At 42.2% G+C, this 24455-nt stretch overlaps 1 protein-coding gene across 1 annotated transcript in view; it reads left to right on the forward strand.

The window, feature by feature from the left end:
• Positions 1-24455, forward strand: part of PGM2 (phosphoglucomutase 2) — a 39746-nt gene that overhangs the window by 12890 nt on the left and 2401 nt on the right. Inside the window, exons 6-14 of the mRNA XM_075194778.1 lie at positions 3273-3466; positions 4918-5107; positions 5911-6008; positions 8103-8283; positions 8375-8468; positions 10847-10976; positions 15107-15296; positions 17734-17867; positions 23276-24426. Of these exons, the coding sequence (XP_075050879.1) occupies positions 3273-3466; positions 4918-5107; positions 5911-6008; positions 8103-8283; positions 8375-8468; positions 10847-10976; positions 15107-15296; positions 17734-17867; positions 23276-23378 (1314 nt within the window). The 3' untranslated portion in view covers positions 23379-24426. The remainder of the gene's footprint in view (positions 1-3272; positions 3467-4917; positions 5108-5910; positions 6009-8102; positions 8284-8374; positions 8469-10846; positions 10977-15106; positions 15297-17733; positions 17868-23275; positions 24427-24455) is intronic.

Genomic DNA, 24455 nt, shown 5'->3' on the forward strand with positions numbered 1-24455 from the left:
ATGGTGGCCTCCTTCGAGGCAATCCCCTACGGTCGGGCTCATTCTCGATGCTTCCAGTGGGATCTGTTGACAAAATGGTCGGGTTCCCACCTGCGTTTGGAACTCCAGAGGATCTCTCTGTCTCCGGGGGCGAGAGAATTGCTCCAGTGGTGGCTGAATCAGGATCACATATCGATGGGCAGGGCCTTTGCCCCAGGCTCATGGATCATGGCCACAACAGACGCAAGCCTGAGAGGTTGGGGGGGCAGTAGTCCTTCACCTCAGGCTCCAGGGGCTCTGGTCAGTTCAGGAATCGGCCTTATCAATCAACACGTTGGAGTTGAAGGCAATTCTTTTAGCGCTTCGGGGGGCCACACAGTCAAGGTTCAGTCCGACAATGCCACGGCTGGGGCATATGTCAATACACAGGGAGGAACAAGGAGTGCAGCTGCAATGAGAGTTGCAGCTCAGATTTTTCTTTGGGCAGAACAGTATGTTTCAGCAATCTCGGCAGTGTTCATTCCAGGAATAAAAAATTGGGAGGCCGATTACCTCAGTCGCAATGCGATGATCCCGGGTGTCACACGCCGGACTCCCGCTGTCTCCCCGGGAGCCGGCGCCTGTCCCCGCTGACTCTGGAGGCCTCCTTCACCAGGATTCCCCCCTATTAAGCAAAACTCACTTACCTGGTTCCACGCTGCTGCCACCGTCCAGCGCTGTCTGTTTCCTCCTTCCGTTCGGCGCTCAGTGTTCTGCGCATGCGCAGAGCTGTCTAGCCTTTTCTGTGCTCTCACTGCCCTCTATTGGCTGCCTAATAGGAACTGCACTATATCTAAACCCTATGACCAGAACTCAATGCTGGTTCTTTCAGTCAGTCCCTGACTCTAGTATTGGATACAGCTCCTGTGTTTTGCTCCTCTCCGAGGTTCCAAGCCGCTATTCCTCCGGGAACACCACCTCTGGTGGCTACGCTACCGAAGCTCCGGTCAGCACCCCCAAGTGGCAACTATATTTTACGTCTGCAAGCCAACTTCCGAGTATCTACGTTGCAGTATCTCCCTGCTATTTCCACTCCCAAGTGGCAACGTCGCTAAAACATTACCGGCATCATCTCTATCAAGTGGCAAGTTTATTCCTAATTGATTCTACGCTCTCTCTATTGTGGTTCACTGGGAACTTCCTTAGGGGACCGCGACCTGCAAGTGGAAGCCGCAAAAGCCCATATTCCCTTGCGGGAATCACTGGTGAACACCTTTCACTTGTTAGACTCCGCGCCCCTAGCGAGAGTAACGCCAATCCCGGCTGAACCACTAGGATCCGGTTTTAACCCTACTGGTACGTGACACCGGGGGAGTGGTCCCTCCATCCGGAAGTATTTCAGTCTCTAGTTCAGAGGTGGGGTCTTCCGGATATAGATCTCATGGCCTCCAGACACAACAAAAGAGTTCACAGGTTTTGCGCAAGGGCAAGAGACCCCTTAGTGGTAGCGGTGGACGTGATGCCCATGTCCTGGGAATTCAGGTTGGGATATCTGTTTCCCCCGATTCCCATGCTTCCTCGAGTACTCAGACGAGTGAGGCAAGGCGGTCGGCCGGTGATTTTAATAGCTCCCTCATGGCCGCGTCGAGTGTGGTACGCGGACATAATCTCCATGGTGGTAGGACAAGGATATTGTCTTCCGTCACGAGACGACCTTCTTCTACAAGGTCCCTTTCGTCATCAGAATTTACCTTAGCTCAGTTTAACGGCATGGCTGTTGAAGCCAGCCTCTGGAGAGCTAGGGGTTTTTCCCCCAGTGTAGTGAACACTATGCTGCAAGCTCGAAAACCGGTTTCGGCTCGTATCTATCATCGTATTTGGCGAGCCTATATTAGATGGTGCGAAAATAAGTCCTGTCACAAGTCTTCCTTTCGTCTCCCTCGCTTATTGGCTTTTCTTCAGGATGGGCTGGAAGCAGGGCTCCGTTGAGGTTCATTAAGAGTTCAGGTATCAGCGCTTTCAGTTTTCTTTCACCTGAAGTTAGCGGACCTGCCAGACGTCAGGACTTTTCTTCAGGGAGTCTTACATATTCAGCCTCCTTACGTTCCGCCCACAGCACCATGGGATCTTAACCTGGTACTGGTTATGCTTAAAGGGCCTCCTTTTGAGCCACTACTGGCGGCAGATTTTAGGTGTTTGACCTGGAAGGTCGTTTTTGTTTTGCCGATTGCATCTGCACGTAGGGTTTCTGAATTGGGAGCTCTGTCTTGCCGAGAACCATATCTGTTTTTTTACGAGGACAGAGCGGTATTAAGAACAATCCCTTCTTTTGTCCCAAAAGTAGTTTCGGCTTTCCATTTGAACCAAGAAATTGTGGTTTCGGTTTTTTCATCGACTTCTCATTCTGATCAGTAGTCTATGGAAAAGTTAGATGTGGTCAGGGCTCTTATGTCAAAAGAACTTCTCCGATTAGACGAACTGATTCTCTGTTTGTTCTTTATGATCCTAACAAAAGAGGCTGGCCAGCCTCAATACAGTCCATTGCAAGATGGATTATGGCAACCATTAAGCAGGCTTACATAAAAGCTAACCTGCCTGTGCCAGAGAGACTTACGGCCCATTCCACCAGATCGGTAGGGGTGTCGTGAGCAGCGAGAAATGGGGCTTCTGCGGACCAGCTTTGCAGGGCAGCCACCTGGTCTTCTGTCCACACCTTTACAAAATTTTACCAGTTTAATGTATTTGCATCCGCGGATGCAAATTTCGCTCGTAGTGCTCTACGAGCGGGGCTTTCACAGCGGTCCCACCCTTAAGGGGCTGCAATGGTCAGCAGTGTCCCCCAGACTGGATGAAAGAGAAAAGAGGATTTTTGTACTTACGTTAAATCCGTTTCTCTGATTCCGTCTGGGGGACACTGCGATCCCTCCCTTCTGCTTTTCTTCTGGGTGCTCTTGGTTGATTTGGCCTTTTCTCCTTGGGGCTTTTTAATTAACTGACAGGAAGAGGAAGAGGCAGGGGGATTGTAGAGGGGAGGGGTCTGTTAGCAGTGCTAAAGTTAACTAGCTAGGTGCCAACTCCTGAGCTCCCCTCCACAACCCATGGTAAGCAGTGTCCCCCAGACGGAATCAGAGAAACGGATTTAATGTAAGTACAAAAATCCTCTTTTTTCTAATTTAATAATATTTCTGGTAAGTCCTGAACAATTGCTTGTTCACTCTGGTCTGTGTGAATGTACTATAACCATGTAAGTATACATTTCTAGCTAGATTGTGTTCTGCTGTCGCTCAGTCCTGTGTTATCGGTTTATATTGCAGGTTTACTGGGAGAATGGAGCTCAGATCATTCCTCCACATGACACGGGCATTGCTCAGGCTATTGAGGAGAACCTGGAGCCATGGCAACAGGCCTGGGATGATTCTCTCATTGACAGCAGCTCCCTTCTTAAAGATCTGTACAAGTCTATTAACAAGGAATACTTCTCTGACATACAGAAGCATTGCTTCCACAGGTTAGTGACTTTAAGTCCGGCACGGTATAATGACCAGTCTCTGAGGGCCATGTACATTAACGTGGGAAATTGTAGGTTTTATTCAGTTATTAAAAGTATTAAATTACAAGACATGACATTGTAAAATGTAAAATATTCTCCTAAAAATTGCATCAATACAAGATTAAAGCCCTGATAGCCATTGATCAAATAGCAGTTTTACCAGATAATTAATAAGCCACAAACAAAGCAGCCGCCTGTAATAGCATACATCATCATCATCACAATTTATTTATATAGCGCCACTAATGCCACAGCGCTGTACAGAGAACTCCCTCACATCAGTTCCTGCCTCATTAGAGCTTACAGTCTAAATTTCCTAACACAGACAGAGACACAGAGAGAGAGACTAGGGTCAATTTTAATAGCAGCCAATTAACCTACCAGTATGTTTTTGGAGAGTGTAAGGAAACCAGAGCACCGGGAGGAAACCCACGCAAACACAGGGACATTTGTCAAATTTTACACAATTTACAAGGGCAATTTCTGTGACCATACTTTAGCTCCATGTAAGGCATAGGAAGTAATAATATGAATAATGCCCAAATTGGTAGACAATGTGAGTACTCTTACACGGCGTGCTAATGAAAACCAATGTATCTGCCAAGTTTATTAGTGTAAAATACAAGTCACCCCTCGTGACAATAGCTTCAGGAATCGTGTCACAAAAACTATAAAACATCAATATCTTGTTGTTGAAGACATACAGCATGAATAAAGGAATGTGCATAGATTATAATGGGCATTGGACAATATGCAGCTTGTGTGATACTAGCCTAAGGCTTGTGTCAGACGAGCATGTATGATGGTTGCTTTTTTCTGTCATGTATAAAGGAAAGCGCTGTTCCTATTGCACATGTTGTGCCAGTAATTTGGTTGCTGTATTTTTGAAGATGGGAAAAACTTGATGTTGAGAAATTTGAATTTCATCCCACAAATTACAAAGCACCACAATTCTGTAGATAAATGTTGCATGTGGGACACGGACTATAAATCTACATATATGCTAATGAACAGGGACTGAGATTCCTTAGTCTTCTAGCTGACGGCATCTTTAGCCAGTAATGATTGGAATGTTTATTCTCAGGATCACACACATCGGGCAATATATAGAACATTATTAATAGGTAAGATGCACATTCACAGGGAGAAAGAATGTGTAAGAGGAACATGTCTATGGTGCAAGTTGTATGTCTGGGGTACAGTTACACAATCTGTTATTACAATTTCTAAATGTGGGACGTTTTCTATTGTGCTTATGTTTATAAATTACCAAAGTTGTCCCAGTCATTAGTCTGTAACATTCAACTGAAGCAGAAAACTAATTATTTATAAACTTCCTCTATGTAATTGCAGGTGTTGTAGTGATTACTGTTATGATCTTGTCATCTGTTTGATTTTCTGTATTTCAGAGACATTAATAAGAACTCCAAGTTAAAATTTGTCCACACGTCTGTGCACGGCGTGGGCCACGAGTTTGTGCAATCTGCATTCCAAGCCTTCAGCTTCAGCCCCCCACTCGCTGTTCCAGAGCAAAAAGACCCAGATCCAGAATTCCCTACCGTGAAATACCCCAACCCTGAAGAGGGTAAAGGAGTCTTGGTATGAACATTCATTTACATGGCTGTGCCTATTGGTTCGTCTTTCTGTTGAGATTTTCTATATTGGAATTTGTTCTCACAGTATGTTATTGTTTATTGATGTTTTACACTCCTATTGAAACAAGTTCTCCCGTAGACTGACAGTACTACTGGCTGGTGAGGGAGCAATGTTGCCCTGTTCAGTATGAGGAATACATCTATTAGCTCATTAGTTTTTCTAAAATTGCCGCTCGCTTTCCCCTCGCGTACCATAGAGATGTGAGGGGAAATCAGCAGAGGTTTCTGTACCGTATTGGCTGACAGTGATGAATTCCCCCCTATATGTCACTGCAAGTTTACCTATCTCTACTGAGCATCAGTGTAAAGCAGTGTATAAGTAATATACAATATATACATTATCAAAGCACAACTAAGCTTCAAACACAAATGTCATATTTAATAAAGGCGCCCTGTAATATTCATGAGTATATGTAAAAGATACAGGAGCTTATCAGTAAATAAGATACTGTACTTCTTTCAGATGTTGTTGGGACTGTTGGAGAAGCACATTTTTCTATCCACAGCACTGTCTGTAATATTAAAGGACAATGCAGGAATCCATAGAGTGCCTAACACTGCTGACGAGGCTACATGGCAAATGAAGATCCATTATAAAATATTTCAAGTCCTGCCTTACACATATATTGTATTTTAGAATTTTACTAGGGATGCCCTGTGATAGTGAATCAACTTGTATTTCAGCCTTATTTACTCTTTAAAGGTCTATAGTTGATGGAAGTCAGTTTTGTGTTTATTACTTTGCAGAAATTATCCTTTGCATTGGCTGAAAAGGAAGATGCCAGAATTATACTGGCAAATGACCCAGATGCTGATCGGCTGGCTGTCGCAGAAAAGCAGGAGAGGTGAGGTTAGGAACGGGGATCACGTTTATGTATCTGTGTGTTCACAGAGTGACATCACATGCAGGGTCCTAGGGCCTGATTCATTAAGGATCTTAAATTAAGAAGGTTGATATTAAATTAAGAAGGTTGATTTAAAGTTGATATTTGTGTGCTACATGAAAAACAGTCAGTATTTAACTTATGTGCAAAGCAGAAAACTAATTTGCAACCCTTGCATTGTAACATGGTTTTGTCCAGGAGACTTAAATAAGAAACTTCTTAATTTAAGATCCTTAATGAATCAGGCCCCTAGTGTGTATGTTGGTGATCAGATCCCTGATACATAAGTCGGCTGCAGTTCTGCCTCCTGTCTCCCTTTCAGTTTAATTTTCATATTTGGCGCAGGGAATGGCAAGTCCTGTTTTTGCAGAATAATAACGCAGTTGGTGGGATATAGTTGATGAAGTTTCACCTGGAGGAAAACACAATGCTTTAAGCAAGGTTTGGGGGACATTTGTGAAATGTGGTGCATGGGTAATTGTGACAAAAAGGTGCAATTGCCCAGAGCAGCCAATCAGATCCTGTCATTTTTCTAGGACTGTTTAGAAAATTAAATCGGATGTCTGATTACTGGTTGCTGTAGTTTACAGTACCTTTTCAGCACCCGTTTTCATAATTGTTCCCCACATATATGTTCTCTACACCCCTGGTCTGTAGACAGGAAAGTCAGGAGAAAGAGCAAGAAACATGGCTTCTAGTTTTCTATGTAATATCCATCTTCTTCTCATTATTATCTGCTGAACTGAATGAACTAAAGTAAAATGTGGGATTGCCATTCCTGGAATTGCAATGTTAGTATAATCTCCATTCTCACTGTTCACACATCTCAGTTTTTGGGAGCTCTCTATAAGTCATCAACTTCATCTCAATGCTCTTTATATTTCCTATACTGCCCTTTTTTCTCACAACGTGGAATTGATCTGAGTTATGGGCCTGCCTTTCACTGTCCTGGTTGTCATGGTGATGCTGCATCACACTGAAATTGGTCTTGAATCAATCTGAATGGCCCGCAGGACTCACACAATCATTCACGAAGATGAATGACTTTTATGTAACCACCTTGAAGGAGCCTGAGAATGATGCAGCATAAATTAATGACATTCTGCTAGAAAACATCAGTTATTTAAACAACTTATGACAATGGTCAGTCCCTACCCACCAGTCAATTTATGGAACTACAAGTCCCAGCTTGGCCTCCCTTGAGATTAGCAGGTTTCCTATCTGTGCTTTAAACAAACACTCAGTCCCATATTTGTTATTGATTTTACAAATAAGATTCTCTTACCTCTCTGTCTGTCTGTATTACCCAGTATTGTCTTATCAATGTTTGTTCCCAATTGTAAAGTGCTACGTAATTTGCTGGCGCTATATAAATAAATGTTGATGATGATGATAACAACTCAAACAAACTTATTTAAATATTACTGTCCTCTTCTATTTTCTATTCATCTCCTGAATGAACTGCTTGGCAATAATCAATGTGAAATAAATGTGTTTGTCTTCTGTCAGTAGTTTGGCATTCTTCCCCCAAATTTTAACATGAAAAAATAGTGTTTTTCTGGCTCCCATGCTACTGTTTTTGACAGGTCAGCAGAAAACAACAATCTTATCTTATTTGACCATCTTTTAAGAGTTAACTCTAATTATATTAACAACGTACTGTTTGCGTCATGGAGACATCATGTTAAAAATAGGTGCTGTCCATCACTGCTAGTGGCTGCAACTTCCAATCATCCTCCTGGTTGTCAGAATTCATCGTACACTAGTGATTGAGACCTGGGACTGTCCATCAGCCAATCAGTACAGCTGAGTCCCAATATAAACTGTCCCTATTCTAGTCTATGGTTGCTGCTGACAACCAGGTGAACAGAAGTAGCAGCCATTACCAGGGAGGTAAGTGACCCCTATTTCATGATGCATGTGCCATTAGGTAGGTGGCAAATACTATCTGAGGAAAGAAAATAATTAGTACACGTTATACTTCCCTTGTAGCATGCAGTAATCTAGGCACAATGCCCAGTATTCCTTGGAAACTTCTGTTTATTTATTATTCAGCGGCGAGTGGAAAGTGTTCTCTGGCAACGAGCTTGGTGCACTCCTAGGCTGGTGGATCTTTACTTGTTGGAAGGAGCAGAACTCCAACCCCAGCGCAGTGAAGAATGTCTACATGCTGGCCAGCACCGTCTCCTCCAAGATCCTCCGAGCCATCGCTGTGCAGGAAGGTTTCCACTTTGAGGTACACTATACCCTTGTTCTTCTCTGCCTGTCCTGGGTGTGTATGATTATGTCATAAATAATAATCTCCTTGTTCATTTGTATCAATGTAGGAAACACTGACAGGATTTAAATGGATGGGAAATAGAGCAAAAGAACTCATTGACCAAGGAAAAAGTGTGCTCTTTGCATTCGAGGAAGCAATCGGTGAGCGACTGACTGCATACTTATGTGTTATACAGTGGGTATCACTCTGACGCTCAGCTGGGTACCAGATCATGTATTGCATGTGATCTTATCATTATCATCATCATTTATTTATTTCTGCATACATGTGATGTTTAACATGTCATCAGGCAGCTCTTACACCATATTATTATAACTGAGTTACTTAGCCAGACTTTATTCTAAACCGTGTAGTGGTTGTTGAAGAAGGTGTAAAATTCAGTGAACTTTACTTTTCATATAGTGGAACTGCCCACAATCTAATGGTTGACGTGTCTGAGGTTTTAGATGTCAAGAGTTCAAACTGTAAGAATTGCTAAATCACACAGTAGGCTAACACCACCCCTAATGTATTATTGTGTGTAGTTACTGCTGGGGGGCTTTCATCTCTCCCGTTATCCTGATAATGGTTATTAGATGGTATGATGTTGACAGACTGTAATTCACAGGTACTCATGTGCCTATTATACAATGTCAGTATTCCTACTCACACTTTTCATGTGTACTAAACAAAGTAAGGTACATTCATAAAAGTGTTGTCTTAGCTATAATGGAGTGGAAATGCTGTATTTATTATTTTATTTATTGCTCCATAATTACCAACCTTCCTGATATATTTCCTTGCCTTTAATCCACCTCCTAGAACAACAATTTACATTCTTCAGCCACAGGCATACAAGAGCATAGCTCCTTATTTACATTGTATACACAGGAATGTCACAGCCTACAGCTGCGGTATAACAAGTTATTACCTGATGGATTGGACTTGTGACACTGTGTGCCTGTGCCTCAATTATTATTATTATTATTATTATTAATATTTATTTATAAGGCGCTACAAGGCATCCGCAGCGCCGTACAGAGACAAACAAAATCACAATACAATGGGAGACAGCACAGTACAGTAAACACAGCAACTCAGTACGCTCAATGCACAGCTAGAGAGGGCGGGGAAGGGGGAGGGAGGATCCGAAAACGACGGGGTCCAAGAAGGGGGGCGCGGAAGACAGGGAGACCCCCAGGGGGGAGGAGGGAGCGAAAGTGGACGTGGGGTGGAGGACCTTTGAGGAGGAGGGCTAAGTAGCTGGAGAGCAGAGTTAGAAGTTTTGGAAACAGGAGGAGAGATGGCCCTGCTCAGAGGAGCGTACAATCTAAGGGGAGGGGTGGACAGACAGAGAGACGCAGGGCAGAGAGGGAGAGTAGGGGGACAGAGGCAGAAGATAAGGTAGGAAGTTAAGTGGGAGACAGAAAGGCTTTAAGAAAAAGGTGGGTTTTTAGGGCCCGTTTGAAGCTGGACAGATTAGGGGAAGTTCTGATGGAGGGAGGGAGCTTGTTCCAGTGGAGGGGGGCAGCGCGGGCGAAGTCTTGGATACGCGCGTGGGAGGAGGTTATAAGGGGGGAAGAGAGGCGACGGTCAGAGGCAGAACGGAGAGGGCGGGATGGAGCATGAATAGAGAGGAGGGTGGAGATGTAGGGCGCAGTGGAGTTGGCGAGGGCCTTGTAGGTGAGTGTGAGGAGCTTAAAGAGGATTCTGAAGGGGAATGGGAGCCAGTGAAGGGCTAGGTAGAGGGGGGAGACAAAAGAGGAGCGGCGAGAGAGGAAAATAAGCCTAGCTGCAGCGTTAAGGACGGATCAAAGGGGATCGAGATGAGAGTGGGGGAGGCCAGTGAGGAGGAGGTTGCAGTAGTCCAGGCGGGAGATGATCAGAGAGTGGATAAGGCATTTGGTGGCATCTTGGGAGAGGAAGGGCCGGATGCGAGCGATGTTGCGCAGCTGGAAGCGGCAGGATTTAGCAAGAGAGAGGATGTGGGGGCCAAAGGAGAGAGAGGAGTCGAGGATGACACCAAGGCAGCGAAGTTGGGGGACAGGGGAGATAGAGGTGTTGTCGACAGTGATGGAGAGGTCAGAAGGGGATGGGGTATGAGAGGGAGGAAAAACTATGAGCTCAGTTTTGGCAAGGTTAAGTTTGAGGAATCGAGAGGACATCCAGGAGGTGATGGCAGAGAGGCAGGCGGACACCCTAGAGAGGAGGGAGGGAGAGAGATCAGGAGGGGATAGGTATAGTTGAGTGTCGTCAGCGTAAAGGTGGTAGCTGAAGCCGAAGGAGCTGATGAGTTCACCCAATTATTACTTGTCTTGTGACTCGTCTTCAAACACTTGTTATCTAATTTACATATTTACATCTGAGAACATTTTTAGAAATGTACCTTTACAGTGAAATGTGAGATATGTGTAGTTGTTCATTGTGCTCTTTAATTTGATAATATATATCACTGTTTTTATTTGCCATATCATTGATTTGAGTTGCCCAATCTGTGACTACCACCCAATGAATGAGGTGTGTTTGTTCTTTGTTGCAGGTTATATGTGTTGTCCTTTTGTTTTGGACAAAGATGGAGTAAGTGCCGCTGTCATAGCTGCAGAAATGGCCAGCTATCTGGCTACAAAGAACACCACCCTGTCCCAGCAGCTGAAGGCCATTTTTAACAAGTAAGCACTCGCTGGGCAAGTAATGCAAAGTAACTGGATCTGTAACAAGATCGATACTTTTGATTGAGTTAATAAAATCTATATAATACGCATGTATTATGGACAAAAATATAGTGCTCACCAAATGATTTTCTGGAGCAGAGCAAATAAAATAAATAGTAATTTTAAATGATAAAAAAAGTAACATTGTGATTTCTCTGTTAATTTACAACAAGCACGTAGATTGTAGCGCATGTTGGTACCTACTTTGGCACTTGGCAAGAACTGGTATAACTAGCTGGGTGCATTTTTTGCATCTGACGCCAAATAAAAGACAAAGGGGATTAAACTGGGAAACATTAGAAGAGATTAGAGTACAGACATGGTGGATTTTGTCTGTTGTCTGAAGGTCTTGTAAAGTCAAGTTTATAATTAGAACCTGTGCAGCTTTTGAGGCACAGACCGCGTGCTCAGACATAGATGTATACAATGGAAAGCAGTGTTGTTAAAACATAAAACAGACCAGACAAGAGTGATACACAGCCTCTTATCCCCTTACTCACCCAAACCTCAGAACTTAAACATTATTGTGCAAAATGTCAGACTGCCCATATGTTAGGAGCCATGTATGTCATAAATATATGGAACTAGGAGTAAGAGTACCAGGGGACTGAAGTCTTTGTGTTGAGCTTCCTTTTTTTTTTTTTTTTTTTATAATTTTTATTTTTGAATGGTCAAGTAACAAACAGAACTGACATACACTGTCAGTAAGAAAAAAAAAACACGCAATAGAAGCACGTCACAGGTAACAAAGCGTAAAATCAGTATTAAGATATAAATAATCAGTGCAACAATATGCGTGTGTGACAGTTGACCAAGGATTTTTAAGGAAATAAGGGAGGGGGCGAAATGCCTCAACAGAGAGTGGCATGACGCAGGAGGAGAAAAGGAGAGACTAGTACAGTAGAGAACAGGAAAGGAAAGAGAGAGGAAAAGAAGAGAAAGAGAGGGGTTTACAGGAGGAGGACGGACATGTGTAAAGGAAGAGTCAAGTGAAAGGGGGGTGAATCTGGAAAAATGAGAGCCATGGACTCCATACCTTAGTGAACGATCTTGATGTCCTATTGATAATGCTGGTCATATATTCTAGGCGGTGGACCTGCCAGACTCTATTGATAACGGCTTGAAGCGAAGGTGGAGTTTGCTGCCTCCAGTCTGCTGCTATTTGGCAGGTAGCTGCCGATAAGATATGCCTAGTTAACTTGTTCTCATGCCGAGTTGCCGCTGGCGCTCCCAGGGGCAAGAGGAAAAATTTAGGCTCAAATGGAATCGTTACCTGAATAATCGATTGGATCAGGTGTTTGATCTCGGCCCAGAAGTTTGAGAGTTTGGGACAAGTCCACCATATATGGATAAAGTTACCCTCATGGGAGCACCCCCGCCAACAGCGATCAGAAGAGTCTGGGAGGAATTTATGTATCCGGGAGGGAACGTAGTACCAGCGGTACAATACCTTATAGGCATTCTCTTTTATTTTAACGCAGATTGAGCTGGAGGCAGCATTCTCATATATCTCCGACCATTCTTCGCTCAAAAGAACTTCACCCAGGTCATGTTCCCAGGCCAGTTCGTGCGAGACTCTAGTATTTGAGGAAGGTGGGGCAAGTTCATAGTATAATGTTGAAATAAGGCCTTTCGTGGAAGACTGACGGAGACAGAGACGTTCGAATGGGGTAAGGGGGCGGGAGGAAAGGCGAGATTTGACAGTATGGTGAAAGTGGCGGAGCTGAAGGAATTGGTAAAATAATTTAGTGGGAATATTTATTTGTGATTGGATGTCAGAAAACGAGGGGAACACAGCTGTGGAGGTGAGATCGTTTAAGAAACGGACCCCTTGTGAGGTCCACGAGGAGAATGCTTTAGGGGTAAGGCCTGGAGCGAAGTCTGAGGAGTTAAACAAAGGAACTAGGGGAGAAGGATGGGGGGAAAGGCCGAATTTTTGGGAGCATGAATCCCAGACCGCTAGGGAATGTGTAATGACCGGATAGAGTGAGACACGTTTTGGTCGACGAGCCCGTGGAAGCCATAGGAGAGTGGATGGGGATAGCATGCCCAGACTTTCAGCCTCAATCTCGACCCAGACCCTGGAGGGTGACAAGCTACACCACAGGACGCATTGAGCAAGCTGAGCGGAGAGATAATAGCGTCGAAAATCAGGGATTCCCAGTCCCCCTCCCCGCGGGGCTCTCTGTAGAAGCTTGAAACGGACTCGGGGGCGCTTACCCGCCCAAATGAATTTAGATACATGGAAATGGAGAAATTTAAAAACGTAGGGGGGGACTCGGATGGGGAGGGTTTGAAAAAGGTAGAGGAGTCTAGGGAGTATGTTCATCTTGATCGCATTAATACGACCTATCCAGGAGATGTATAGTTGTGACCATGAAACAAGGTCTAGCTTAACTTGAGCAAGAGTGTGGGGGAAGTTGGCCTGAAAAAGCTGATGAGGTTGTTTAGTTAGATATACCCCAAGGTATTTGAGTTTTTGAGGGCGCCAGTTGAACGGGAAGGAGCTTTCTAAAGACACCTTGTCAGCTGAGGAGACATAAAAGTCTAAGACTTCTGTCTTGTCCGCGTTAACTTTATATCCTGAGAAGTGGCCATAGAGCATTAATTCGTCTACAAGAGGAGGGACGGAGGAAATTGGATTAGCAATTGTTAACAGGACGTCATCCGCGTATAATGCTATTTTATGGGAAGAGCTACCCACCGGGATGCCTAGAATTTGCTGGTTAGCCCGGATCCTAGCTGCTAAAGGTTCTATGATAAGAGCAAAAATGAGCGGAGAAAGGGGACAGCCCTGCCGTGTGCCATTGGAAATAGTGAAGGGGACCGAGGATAGACCATTTACAGAGACTGTGGCCGACGGAGAACGGTACAAGGCTGAGATGGCCGTCATAAATTTGCCAGAGAAACCCATCGCTCCCAGTACCCCAACCATAAACGACCAGGAGATGCGGTCGAACGCTTTCTCAGCATCTAATGACATAAGGAGGGAGGGGAGCTTACCCCTGTGGATTGTGTGTATCAGGTCAATTGTTCTCCTAGTATTGTCCGGGGCTTGACGTCCCGGGATAAATCCCACCTGGTCGGGGTGGATGAGGGAAGGGAGGAGGGGATTCAATCTAGAGGCCAGAATTTTTGCGTAAATTTTAAGGTCCACATTAAGGAGGGAAATTGGTCTGTAGCTAGAGCAGAGAGTTGGGTCCTTCCCAGGCTTTGGAATGACAATAATATTCGCTCTGGTTGTGGCTGCATCAAGCGTGGCACCATCCAGGATCTCGTTAAAAAAGGATGTCAGGTGGGGGCCTAGTACTGCAGCGAAATTTTTATAGTATTGCGGGGTAAAACCGTCAGGACCTGGAGCTGAGGAGGATTTCAGGGATTTAATAGCGGCCAAAACCTCAGTCAGGGTGATATCTTCATTCAGGGATTCTATGTGAGGTGGAGTGAGCTTAGGGAGGGGGGTGGCGGCTAGGTATTCGTCCAGAGACGGCACCGTATGAGCTCTTAGAGGGGTGGGTGGGGGGGCTAAATTATAGAGGGAGAAATAAAAATCTTGAAACGTCTGGACTATCTCCTTAGGGTCATATGTAGTTCTGCTCCTTTGTGGGTCGTAAATTTTATCAATGTGGCCAAGAGCCATCTTCTTACGAAGCTTTCTGGCTAACACAGAATCTGCTTTGTCAGATTTGTCATAGTACCTTTGCTGTAGTTTCTGCATAGTAATAGCAGCCCTACGGGAGAGAAGAGTGTTAAGTTGGCCTTTCAGTGAAGTAATCTGAGTGAGTAGAGCAGGGTCATGAAGAGACTGATGTTGGGGAAGAAGAGAGGCTAATCTGCGCTCCAAGCAAGCTATCTCTTCTGCAGCCTTTTTCCTAGAGGCCGCAGACAGGCTAATCAAATGGCCCCGTATAGTGGCTTTGTGTGCTTCCCAGATAATGCCTGGGGGGACATCTATAGCAGAGTTATCTTGAAAGTAGTTGGTTATTGAGTTATTGAGGTCTAAAAGGGTGTGTTGAGCTTCCTTTTATATGTTACCCAGATCTAATTTCGGTGACTCACAAGGTATTATTTCTTACCCCCCTTGACAGGTATGGCTATCACATTAGCAAAAATTCCTATTTTCTGTGCTACGATCAAACTACAATCACAAACCTGTTTGACAACCTGAGAAACTATGATGGAGAATCCAAATACCCCAAGCTGTGCGGTAAATTTAAGGTTACTGGAGTGCGTGACTTGACCACCGGGCATGACAGCAACCAACCAGATAACAAAGCCGTGAGTTTTATCCATTACTCTCCTTACATTATATAGTTTAGGTTTAATACTGTTTAGTGCCCAGATTCTGGCTGATGGGGGGGGGGGGGGGTGTTTGTATCCATCATACTGTTGTGTGAAGAACTTTATACATTGCTGATCCCCTTGTAGATTTTAGCGAATCTCTGGCTGGTGTCACAGGGGCACATTTGAAAACCCAAGTGTTTCCAAATGTCAGATACCAGTGTTCTTCAATGTAATGACCAATATGGGTTCACTGTGTAGAATGTGGTTTCCTGTGATATACTGAAAGCTGAGTGTCACTATTCTACTACTACCTCAAATACTGCATCCTTCTGCCTGACAAGATGTAACACCAGCCAAAGGCATTTTTATGAAGTCATAGCAACACCTCCTTACAGATCATTGTTGTGTATACAACGCTTTCCTGAGAGCAACTACAACAGTCTGTGTGTTCTAACCAGTTCTGTTTACTTTGATATGTCAGATCTGGCCTTTACTTACACAGTTCATTGTAACTTCCATTTCTCATCAACATTTACGATTTAAAATGTACTTGTGGGAAGCATTAAGTTATGTATATATCTTTTTACTGCTATGTAAGAATGCATGATACCAATTTCCATCAGATGCCTGTGCGCTGGCTGTTTATTTTTAGTGTATTTCTGCGATTTAATGTCATATTAACTTGCTTGCAGTATATAGCTCTGTGAATACATAAAGACTGTGAATATACCAAATATGTTTGAACACTGGTGTGCTTCCCAGACTTCTAGATAGAGATGCGTAGAGAACTGCAATGTACTTTAAAAATAAACTCAGAATATATGAAGGGTCAATTTATTTTTCCTACCTTGGTATTGTCTATACCTGATTAACTGAAGTTGAAGTTTGTCCAAACTTGCACATGCCATGGTCTCTTTTTAAATTATTTTATCATGGTGTTGAGTTTAACGTTGTACCATGAAGAGATTGTATCAGGTTAAGTTGTTCTTGTAGAATTTCTAAACTTGCTCTAGAAGAACAAGTTAAATGAAATCTGTTTAGCTGCCTTCTTTAATTTTACCCTTTGAACCAGTGGTGGAAGTGGGAGTGTATACGGTGGTATGTCATACCGACACTTCTCCTACTGCCTTCATTGTAACACTATCACATTCCATTCACTTACATTATATATACAGTGGTAGAAGTGGAGGTGTATACGGTGGTATGTCATACCGACACTTCTCCTACTGCCTTCATTGTAACACTATCACATTCCATTCACTTACATTATATATATACAGTGGTAGAAGTGGGGTGTATACGGTGGTATGTCATACTGACACTTCTCCTACTGCCTTCATTGTAACACTATCACATTCCATTCACTTACATTATATATACAGTGGTAGAAGTGGGGTGTATACGGTGGTATGTCATACTGCTACCTCTCCTACTGCCTTCATTGTAACACTATCACATTCCATTCACTTACATTATATATACAGTGGTAGAAGTGGAGGTGTATACGGTGGTATGTCATACCAACACATCTCATACTGCCTTCATTGTAACACTATCACATTCCATTCACTTACATTATATACACAGTGGTAGAAGTGGGGTGTATACAGTGGTATGTCATACTGACACTTCTCATACTGCCTTCATTGTAACACTATCACATTCCATTCACTTACATTATATATACAGTGGTAGAAGTGAGGTGTATACGGTGGTATGTCATACCGACACTTCTCCTACTGCCTTCATTGTAACACTATCACATTCCATTCACTTACATTATATATACAGTGGTAGAAGTGGGGGTGTATACGGTGGTATGTCATACTGACACTTCTCATACTGCCTTCATTGTAACACTATCACATTCCATTCACTTACATTATATATACAGTGGTAGAAGTGGGGGTGTATACGGTGGTATGTCATACCGACACTTCTCATACTGCCATCATTGTAACGCTATCACATTCCATTCACCAATATTTTCCATACCGCCACTTCTAAATTTCCATTACAAACACAGCTAAATATATTACTGTATAACAGTGTGATTAAACATAAATATTATAGAACTTATACATAGAATACTGTACCCCAACTGTAACAATATAAGGATATTAGAAGATACGATTTGTTCCGTGACCATATAAAAGCACAAGACCACAGATTAAGTGCTTTATTTCAGGACTAGGATCTCCTCATATGCTCATAATTTTGTAATATATATTTATGAATATAATCACTTTCCATTACAGATTTAGACCCCAGTGTTATATGCATACAGCAGTAGTCTTCTGTCTTCCAACCTTTGGGCCCTGGTCTCTGTTCTATGGTTACTCAGTTTCTACACTAGCTGGTACTAATCCTATTCTTCAGCTGGCACCTCCTTACCATGACTCACATGTGTCTCTGTCTCTCTTACTGGCAGATTCTCCCAACCAGTGCGAGCAGCCAGATGATCACTTTCACCTTTGCCAATGGAGGAGTGGCCACCATGAGAACCAGCGGCACTGAGCCAAAGATCAAATACTATGCAGAGCTGTGCGCAGCACCAGGAAATAGGTATGGTATATCTTTACTGTACCCTGATTTATCCCATAGGGTGGCACAACTAATGAATGCATTACATAACTGTTCTATTAGACTTTCTCCTGCATACGAATGATATGGTCTGCCTGACATTTTTATCCTCTTTCTTTATCCATTTTTGTACTACATTGCATTGCTTGAATTGTATGTTGGGTGGATTCTGAAGGTTGGACCTACTGCAATTTCATGACAAAGGATAGCAAAATCTATATACCAGAGTCAGAAAGGTTTATATACAGAGCGTTAAATGGATACCTATGTATCACAGTTTTACAGCGTTGCGTAATTCCTAAGTTAGATCTTTGCACTGTGACACCATACAGTAACTGTGTAAATCAGCATTACTGTTTGCATGTAGTACCTGTACTGGCTGCACATTGCAAAAGTCTTTAATTCTAGAACCCAATTCACTGAAAAATAAATACAACTTACAGCATGCCCTCCCCTCATTAATGAATAACCAGCAACAGTACAATAGACAGGGCTAGTTTACAGTAAAGCAGTGGGACAATTAGCATGTGCTCCTCCTGCAACAGCAGGAATCAGCACCAGGCCCTGGGTCCTGTCATAATGCAAAACCAGCCCACATAATTGTGCCCCTCCCACCAGGGCAGACTAGCCCTGTGCTCCACCTGGCACCACTTGAGTGGTGGATGCCATGGTAATAGTGTAAAGACAGAAAATTATATATATATATATATATATATATATATATATATATATATATATATATATATATATATATATATATATATACTCAAGCATGCCCATGGCTCCTGGAGCATGCTGGAACATGCAGTTTCACACACTTACCTAATAGCAGAGAACAGACAGTTTTACAAACTTTTTGTTAAAATAAAGACACTCCAAATTCCTGAAATAGTCCATGCAGAATTTTCATCCACAACATAATCCAAAGGGCAATTTAAAAAAAAAAAAAACCCTAAGAGAGGAATGCAACTGCTCGTTATGGAGCCCCACTACTAAATGACGTGGAACTTGATAGAGCCAGAGAAACCTTGTGTCTACCGAAGTATAGTGTTACACCTCTGTGCTCCAGACGCACAATGTGTAGTGTTATGTTATGTGTACGATGTGTCTCTGCTTCCTAGGTATAATCTTTGAATCCTCTCTTACCTGTACTCTCCCAGTCTCTCTCTTAAGCCTGTCTCTTCCACCTTCTAAACCTCCCAGAATCGCACTGTTCCTCACTCATGACGCTACCAAAACTCTTATCCACTCTCTCATTATAACCCACCTTGACTGATGCAACTTCCTCCTGTCTGGTCTCCCTCTCACTCTTCTCTCCCCTCTTCAATCCATCCGCTGCAAGCAGACTGATTTTCCTCTCCCGCCACTGCGCTCCTGCCTCCCTGCTCTGTCAATCATCATCATCATCATCTATTTATATAGCGCCAGCAAATTCCATACCGCTTTACAATTGGGAGCAAACACAGAAACAAAACAACACAGGGTAATACAGACAGAGAGGTAAGAGGGTCCTGCTCACAAGCTTACAATCTATGGGACGATGGGAGTTGGATACATGAGGTTAAGTCTACATATCGCATATTGGTCCAGTCAGAGGTGGTTTTTCAGAGAACGCTTGAAGGTTTGAGGACCAGAGGAAAGTCTTGTTGTTCGAGGGAGAGAATTCAGCAAAGTGTTACAGCCTGAAAAAAGTTGTGTAATTGGGAATGGGAGGATGTGATGAGAGTGGATGAGATGCAGATCTTGTGCAGAACGGAGGTGTCGAGTTGGGAGATATTTTGAGACAAGTGAGGAAATGTATGTTGGTGCAGCTTTGTTGATGGCCTTATATTGTAGTAGAAGTATTTTATAATGATTTCAGTAACAAACAGGCAACCAATGTAGATACTGACAGTGATTCAGCAGAGGAAGAATGATTTAAAGGCAAATCAGTCTAACAGCTGTGTGCAAAATAGAATGTAGGGGGTGAGAGTCTGACCAGTAAGGAGGGAATGCAATAGTCAATACAGGAAATGGGGGTACATGAATTTAAGTTTTTGCAGTGTCTTGTGTGATGTATGTGCGTATTCTAGATTTTTAGATGTATGCAGCATGATTGAAATATAGAGTCGATGTGGGGAACAAAGGATAGTTCTGAGTCAAGGATCACACCTAGGCAGCGAGCTCTTTTCAATGACCCCTTATTCCTTACAGCATCCAATTTAAACTGCTCACCCTTATCTAAAAAGCCCTCTTCCTGACATCTCTGACCTCTTTTCACCTGTTCATCAAAGACCACCAGTCTGACTCTTAACTCCACCCTCCCTATGCCCACATTCTCACTCTGTGTCACCCTGTCCCCCTCTAGTCTGAGCTTCGCCCTTCCACACAAGGTTGTAAGCTCATAGGAACAGTGCCCTCCCTCGTAGTTCCTTCTTGTCTTTTTCCACCTCGTCCACTGGTTCATTCTAATATTTGGCCTCCTGCTAATTCTTTACAACACTTGTTATATACCTTGCCAGTTATGTCTTATATACTGTATTATGCTTCTTGAATATCCAGTACTTTGCCTGTTTGTCTTCTATGCCTTTGGAATACGGGCTACTTCCCCACTGTACGCGCTGCAGATTCTAGTGGTGTCTTATAAATCAACAATAATAATGATTATAATAATAAAATGTTATTTACGAGAGTGTAGTACTATGTTATGCATATGATGCATTGTCCATACTTTATCTGACAAGGTACAGTGTTATGTTATCTAGCAAAAAAAACCTCAAGGATTATCAGTGTAATATGAGATTATGATTGTAACATTTATATTAGTTCATGTAGTAAAAGATTTAGAAAAAAAAAGTACAGAATGTCATGTACACTTATGACCTCAAATACTGTAAAAGTCCAAGAAGTGTTTAAAATTGTAACCCTCCCTCATGCCCTTTAGCTTACAGTTCTTAATTAGATTAATTTTCTCATATCTCCAGTCTTTGCAGCTAGCTATTGTAATGTAAATTTATTCAATTCATTAACTGGAAAACAATTATAAGTGTGGCTTTGGGGTACTGTAGGTCAACTGCATGGGGAAAGTTTTCAAACTTTTTTTTTACTAGTTTCTGAAAACATCTATCTGGTGGTAGAAAGTGGTACTGCATTATACTGCATTCAAGTGTTATTAGCGATGTCCCCTATTGGGGATCAGAAGCCACCTCTGTTTATTATATTTAACTTGCCACCAGCTTACCTATTCTACTTCGTAACCATAGTTACAGCAGGAATTTTACCTCGGTGAAAACACTTGGAAAATGGCCCGTGATTAAAACATAAAGTGACAACTTAATATATATCATATTTTACTTTTTTTTTTTCAAAGCACATAGTTATAACATGTACCGTACAAGATAGAGAGGCCCTCTGCAATATATTGTACACTAAGATTCTAAAAGACAAGGAAAAAACTAGGCACTGGGCGAAACAATCATGAAAGATTCACACCTGTGTCGTAGCTATGGAAAAAAAGACCTTGCTGAAGTCTTTGCTAGAAAGATAAACCATGATATCCAGCGCTGACACAGGACTATACTTTGTGTAAATGGTGGGGAAAACTAGTTGTTACTGACAATGTACCACGTATAGATTGAGAATATAACACGGACAGAGTGGTTCTTAAAAACATAAAAAAAAACTTTAATTGCACCATGCAAATACTTTATCCACAGAGAAGCTGTGGGAATAAAACATAAAAAAATCAACTAATTACAAAACAAATTTTAAAGGACTATAGCACTAAAACAGCAGTGTTAAGAAGGCAGTGAGTATATATATGAACTGTCAATAGATATAGTATTAAGTCATTTCATACTATTAGGACTTATTGCAATTTTCCTGTTATAAGTCTACACTGTGCATGTAAAGCAAGAATTCACACCCAAAATGTTCATAGAGAAATCAATGGTGTTAGATGAATCCAAGCACCTCCAGATCCAGACAACAAGTCAGTACCAAGTAGCTACTGGTTTAAGTGGTTTACAAGTCGTATTAAATCCGAATATGATACATATGTTATCACATAACAGACCTCAGATGCCAATGATTAACGCTATAATGACTCCCATAAAAATGGGCACTGATTTAAAAGTAACTGATGGTAATTGGAGCACCATAATTCTGTGCTATTTCCGCTTTGTCTGTACACTGGTCACAATTGCCGAACGATGTAAAGCCTCTGGTTTGCCAGCTGATGAAACGTGTTGGTCAGGCTTGGATAAGTCACCCCAGGATCCGAATTTGATTCCTGATGCCACATTTGATACATAGGCACATTACTACTAAATCTCTTTATTAAGCTACACAAACCGTGGATAGCTGATTCAACTAATGATGGAACAGATCTCCTCTCATGCGCAAACTCCCTAAAGGCAAAAGATCTTGTATACACACAGCCGGCAAACCAGAAGCTTTACATCGTTCTGCAATTGTGACCTGTGTACAGACGGAGCAGAACCAGCCAGAATTGTGGTGCTCCAAGTACCATCAGGTACTTTTAAATCAGTGCCCATTTTTACGGGAGTCGTCATAGTGTGAAGATAACAATCAATTGACATCTGAGGTCTGTTATGTGATAACTTATGTATCGTATTCGGATTTAGGACGCCTTGTAAACCACTTAAACCAGTAGCTACTTGGTACTGACTTGTTGTCTGGATCTGGAGGTGCTTGGAATCATCTAACACCATTAATTTCTGTATGAACATTTTGGGTGTGAATTCATGCTTTACATGCGCAGTATAGACTTATTACAGGAAAATTGAAATAAGTTCTAATAGTATGAAATTGCCTAATACTATATCTATTGACAGTTTATATATATATATATATATATATATATATATATATATATATATATATATATATATATATATATATATATATATATATACTCACCGCCTTCTTAACTCGTCTGTTTTAGTGCTATAGTCCTTTTAAAATTTGTTTTGTAATTGGTTGATTTTTTAATGTTTTATTCCTACAGCTTCTCTGTGTATAAAGTATTTGCATGGTGCAATTAAAGTTGTTTTTTTTATGTTTTTAAGAACCACTCTGTCCGTGTTATATTCTCAATCTATTCGTGGTACATTGTCAGTAACAACTAGTTTCCCCCACCATTTATACAGATAATAGTCCTGTGTCAGTGCTGGATATCATTGTTGTCTTTCACACTAAAATTCTAACTGCATTTGTTTTATGAACTTATAAGTGTCCCATGTTGGCCCTCCTGAGGTTTTTTCCTATTTCTAGCCATAGTGATATAACTTTTGCAGGTAACTAATTACTGATTGGACCGGTGTTACTAGCCCAGTAAGCACATCTTTTAACCTCATGTTCTTTTTTTTTTTTTTTTTTTTTTTTTAAAGTGACTACAATAAACTGAAGAAAGAGCTGGAAAACCTTGCAGATGCCATTGAAGAACATTTCTTTCAGCCAGAGAAAAATAAATTGCAAAGAAAAGTGGATTAAAGACACAGGGCCTGATCTAGGGTTTAATGCATTTTGTGTCCCAAATGTACATATAAGACTTTCAGCCGCAGAAGTTAGGGTCTTATGTGTGTATTTTGAGTTGCATGTATCTCGGGATACATCCAGCTCAAAACACAGCAGTTGTTCTACATCAGGCGTACAAATGCGTATATTAATGCCCAACTATAGCATAGAGATATAGCTTAACAGTGTTAGTTATTAATGGAAGAGATACATTAGCCAATTTGTACACAATATAATGTAATAAAGTGTTATATACACAAGAGAGAATAGTGTTTTGATAGTGTTAATAATAAATGCGAAAAATGCATTTTCCATACAAACTTTAATGAAATACAATCACCCCCACATCCATCGTTTACAGCTTTATACATGTCCAATGGAAACTCTTCCTTCCTGTGGACTTTTAACTGAACAATAAAAAATCTGAATTGATGCCTGAATGAATGAAGTTTTATCAGCTGGAGTTGCCAATACCCAATCAGAAGCGATGTACAGTGCTGCTGGTGTCTTTATCAGCACGTATATGTACACCAGGCTTGCAGTTCTCTCCTAACAAGCTTACCTGGAGATGCTTTAGGGTCTCATTAGGTCACACCTCTAGGGGGCGTGCTACTCTTATGTGTACATGCCCTTACTGTACTCTGCTACCGCTTGCCTGCCCCAGATTACGCCCCACAAATGGACTTCTGTCCAACTCTAAATGAGGCTCACAGTGTTTGCTAAGCTGTGATCAAGGATTCTTGTTACGGAAACCAGCTTTTGAGTTCTAGAACTGAGAAAGCTGCGTCCCCTGCGCCTCTGCAGGAATAGATTACTTGCCATAGTGACATGTCCGCTAGCAACAGATAATCATTATTGCTGGTCAGTAATACAGAGCTAGGTCGTAGTAACAGCAATACAGAAGACCTGCGTTAGGTTACATAGAGTTTAATCCAAATGGGTGTCTGGATACCAATCAGGTTCCCGGGCACAGCACCAGAACAGTAGCCTTCTACTGACAGCCTAGGTCATGTGCTAGCACAGTGTTGGCTAACCTGTGACACTCCAGGTGTT

This window comes from Mixophyes fleayi, chromosome 1, assembly GCF_038048845.1.
Source record: "Mixophyes fleayi isolate aMixFle1 chromosome 1, aMixFle1.hap1, whole genome shotgun sequence".
Taxonomy (NCBI): Eukaryota; Metazoa; Chordata; class Amphibia; order Anura; family Limnodynastidae; genus Mixophyes; species Mixophyes fleayi.